This window comes from Podarcis tiliguerta (genome assembly GCF_965153285.1).
Source record: "Podarcis tiliguerta genome assembly, chromosome: 5".
Lineage (NCBI taxonomy): Eukaryota > Metazoa > Chordata > Lepidosauria > Squamata > Lacertidae > Podarcis > Podarcis tiliguerta.
This window is the reverse complement of record NC_139538.1, coordinates 38,460,337-38,463,340: the sequence shown is the minus strand read 5'-3', so window position 1 is coordinate 38,463,340 and position 3,004 is coordinate 38,460,337. Positions and strand designations below refer to the sequence as shown.

At 39.1% G+C, this 3,004-nt stretch overlaps 1 protein-coding gene across 4 annotated transcripts in view; it reads right to left on the bottom strand.

Annotated features, from left to right (window-relative positions):
* Positions 1-897: 897 nt before the first annotated feature.
* The window catches only part of ARMC8 (armadillo repeat containing 8), a 52,672-nt gene continuing 50,565 nt past the window's right edge, over positions 898-3,004 (bottom strand). For all 4 annotated transcript variants that reach the window (XM_083443271.1, XM_083443272.1, XM_083443273.1 and 1 more), the window contains one exon: positions 898-2,955. In XM_083443271.1, coding sequence (XP_083299397.1) covers positions 2,922-2,955 — 34 coding nt within the window. In that variant the 3' untranslated portion in view covers positions 898-2,921. The remainder of the gene's footprint in view (positions 2,956-3,004) is intronic.

Below are 3,004 nucleotides of genomic sequence, written 5' to 3'. Positions count from 1 at the left end.
GATGAGTGCTGCAACCCCAGAGTCGTCTACGACTGGACGTAACTGTCAGAGGTCCTTTACCTTTAATATGTGTTCAGTCGAGTTGGAATAAATATAATGGCTCGAGCAGCCTGGGGTGTAAGTGGTGGACCAGAAAATTTTGGGGTCACTTCAAGTTCCTAAGATTCTTCAAATAAAAATGTTTTCCTTAATAAAATGATTATCGGGTCTTGAATTATCATACATATTCACAAAGCTTAGCTCATCTGTAAGTTTTGCAAAGCTGAGGAGAAACAGCTTGGATGTCTGCAAGAGGTAAATGGGGGGGAATACACCAGAGAAGGTGTAGTGTGGATCGGAACAGAATGAGCAGTGCTTTTTTTCTAAAAGAATTGTTTAGGGGTACTCTCATTTTGACTCAGGAAAATCACCATTTTATAGTTCAAATAGGGAAAAATAAATACAGTAAATGGACAAAAGTGCAAAGATTCACAAAATGTTTAGGGTATGCGTACCCCCCCAAAAAAGGCACCGAGAAAGAATATGAACAGCTTTGCGACATGAATAAAACTTTGTTTTTTTAACTCTGTCCTATATTACAGCACTCCCCAAGCATTCAAAGCATTTCGCCACCCCAAATCATGAAGAGATTTACATAATTGTGAGTCCTAGTTTCTCAGCAACTATAAACAAAGCATTTAAAGTAAAAAGCAATAATTTTCACTCTGTGTGTCAACTTGTAGTTTTATGACCCCGAACATCATGACATTTAGAAGAATTTGAGATGAAGCTAGTTATCCTTAGAATAGTTGTCTAAGAGACTAAGTGCATAGCTGAGTTTGACTGCCTTTCCTAAGACTGTAATCTTTCCTTCAAGTCAGGAAAAAAACCATATCAATAGGGCCAAGTCATTTTAAATATGTTCTCCAGTAAAAGGTCATTTTTTATTTACAGTGTTTTCTATTTGTACATATTTATAGCAACATCAAAAAAGTATTCACAATGCTTCACTGAGTGCAAAATGCCACTTCATTATCACCTACCATCCTAATATTTCACCCACCTTTCCCCAACATTACCCAGATTGTCTTAGCATAGTTTATATCCTTCTCGCACATATCGGGCCACACTATTAAAAAGCAACCTTCAAGTGTGAAGATGAAAATTTGCACATCTCAGCTGTATTCAACACAGTTTTAGGCATATCTATATTTCAAAGTAAATGGATATGCATATGAGTGATGGAGGCATGACAGCAATATCGGAAGTGCAGGTGTAATAATAATCCAGAGTGCAAAAGCAGCAGCCAGGCTAAGGGAGCCTTCCCTTCTTCCCACCCCTTTATTTCTAGGGAGTGGCTTTGGACAAACCCGACAAGGAAGTGATTTTTCTCAGTATTATTAAGGCTACAATCACGTTAATGACTTAAATAAGGCTTTATTTCTGAGGTACTAGTTGGCAGGTAGGCACACACCGTGCAGACCTGCAGAAGTCCAACCCCAACAAGCTTGTAGCAATGACACTGAGAAATGGCATCACTTACTACTATCCCTGAAATCACTATTACTTGCCTTTCAGAGTAAAGCAATACATTAAACACATATAAAAATTCTGGTTTTGTTTTGTAGCCTCCTTTCAGTTTATTAACCTTCCCAAGCCAGAAGCCCAAACTCTAACCTTTGCTTTGACTATAAATGTGATGTGCCTAGTTATTAATTATAAATAAAAGTTTGGGATGACCAAAGCTGGTGAGTGAAATGAGATTAGCCTCTGACTGGTTCTCTTGTCCCTTGACATGAAAAAAAACTTTGGACTGAGCCCACAGAAAACTTACTGGTGAACCAAGAGGCCTGAAAAAGATAGTAAGCATTTTTGCAGAATTGAAAACATCCTACTAATCATTTTGTACTTTTGCTGGAGGAAGCGTTTTGTCCCATCATCATGCACTTCTGGAAAAATAAAAAAGTAAAAAGATTTGGTGTCTGTTTTTCACCCAGATCTTCTGTGGGGTTGTCCTCTCACGTTCATCACTGCACGGTTTCAAACAGCAGCCGCCAGTTGTTGTTTTTTACTTTAATCAATCTACCATCACAGCTTCAAGTCATCTAAGAACAACGCAGAGCTTTTTTAACAAGTGTAATTTCTCTGAGGCAGCAATGGCACTGGCACGGGGACTGTATTTTTCTTGCTGGGTAACCCAGCAGGTATGATTTCCACAAATTCAACCTTGGTGTCAAGTGTACTTAAGGCTCCACCTTGGGTTCTCTGAATTTTGCTTTCCCAAGTCCAGGGAGCTGGCGCTAGTAACACACGGCAGTAGGAGGCTAGCGTTAGTCACATTACATGTGCTACCAGTCATCTAGATGTCACTTCATTTTGTTTCAAAAGAGGAAGTACAGGTACATTAAGCTGAGGTTTAACAAATGCATATATTTTACTTAAAAACATTCATCTGATCAAAATAAACTTCATGGGACAAAACTTTTTAAATAACATTTCAATTCAAATCGTATATAATTCTTTAAAGTTTTCATACAGCAAAGAATGGTTAACCCTTGAAAATCTGTAGAAAAAACACAAAAAGGAAAACAAAAGCTCTGAGGTATCACACCCACCCAGACACAGCCACAACTGGCTGTGGTATAAGCAGAAAATTGTAGGCCCAAAGGAAAAAAGATGACTGATTGTTCTAGTAGAGTTCAGGTAGCTCAGGAAAATAATCCCAGAAGAGTCCTCTGAGTAAAGGAACTACCTCAAAAAAGTCCTCAAGTGCATTGGAGACCTGATCACTTAAACTGCTCCTGCCAAGCAGCTCCCTGCACCTGAGAGAAATGCAGCCCAAGGTGCCTTGTGCAAAAGATAAGGAATTAGGTGCGGCTATTTCCCGTTATTCCTTATTATATAGCTTTGAGAGTTGTACGGACAGTTCGACTTGTCTTTGATCATGCAAGGTACTGCTGGAGTGCTGTCTTTGCCCTGTAAGGAAAAACACCCGTCAGCCACTGGGATGACAAAAGCACACTTA